General features: G+C 35.9%; 1 protein-coding gene across 1 annotated transcript in view; it reads left to right on the top strand.

Annotated features, from left to right (window-relative positions):
• The window catches only part of LOC107577219 (DNA-directed primase/polymerase protein-like), a gene marked incomplete at its 5' end in the record, with an annotated part of 3,598 nt that extends 2,850 nt beyond the window's left edge, over positions 1-748 (top strand). Inside the window, 2 exons of the mRNA XM_016263320.1 lie at positions 150-230; positions 347-748. Coding sequence (XP_016118806.1) covers positions 150-230; positions 347-583 — 318 coding nt within the window. The remainder of the gene's footprint in view (positions 1-149; positions 231-346) is intronic.
• Positions 749-893: the final 145 nt, after the last annotated feature.

The raw sequence follows: 893 nt of genomic DNA on the forward strand, positions 1-893 counted from the left end.
AATAAAAATTACAAAAGAAAACTAAAACATAAAAGTTAATTCAAAATAATAATTTCTATTATAGTATATAAATAATGCTAAAAAAACACTTAAGATGTGGCTAGATATGGGACATTTGTGGGGAAAGATATAACATTTAAGTGGGTTAGATTGTAATATTATGGCATTTCTATGTTTTTACAGGCTTCCCTCTGCCTCAAGAGGTCTGCATGAGCCACCTACTGATGGAGGTCAGTCAGGATTCAGCTCATCTGGAATCTGGATGGAGACACCTGTAATTTACATAACCATACATTAGTTTGAATGTATATTTGTGTGTTGACTTTTACACCTTTCTTTACATAAGGATGAAGAGGATCAGGCATATTTAACGGATGAACTGGGGAACATTGAGCTTGCGCACAGCTCTGTACCCAGGACTGATTCAACAGAGTCCTCCTCGGCTCCTCAGGCTGAGAAGGCTGAGGATTGGGGAGAGTGGCCTGATGACCCTGCTTATCTGGAAGCTCTGCAGGAAGTAGAAAGGGCCACTGAAGAGGTACCCGATGAGCTTCTGCTCCAGGCAGTGACTGAGTGTGAATGATGGCCTTGTAACCTAAAAGTCTAAAATATGTTCTTAAATTCTGTTTCTTAGCAAACTGTATTTTCTAAATGTTCAAAGATGATTTATTTCCATAAATTATTTTAGGTTATATGACTTGGGATATTACAAGTGTGTAAAATGTATTAGATTTTATATACATGGATAGATTAATTTAGAAGCACAATACTTGTTAACCTGAGTAAATAAAAATGAGAAATACAAAATAATCTGTGCACAGGAATTTGTGTGTATGTATGTGTGTGTGTGTGTGTGTGTGTGTATACAAATAAAACACACACACACATATATA

Source organism: Sinocyclocheilus grahami, unplaced genomic scaffold, assembly GCF_001515645.1.
Source record: "Sinocyclocheilus grahami isolate Dianchi unplaced genomic scaffold, SAMN03320097.WGS_v1.1 scaffold5456.1, whole genome shotgun sequence".
NCBI lineage: Eukaryota > Metazoa > Chordata > Actinopteri > Cypriniformes > Cyprinidae > Sinocyclocheilus > Sinocyclocheilus grahami.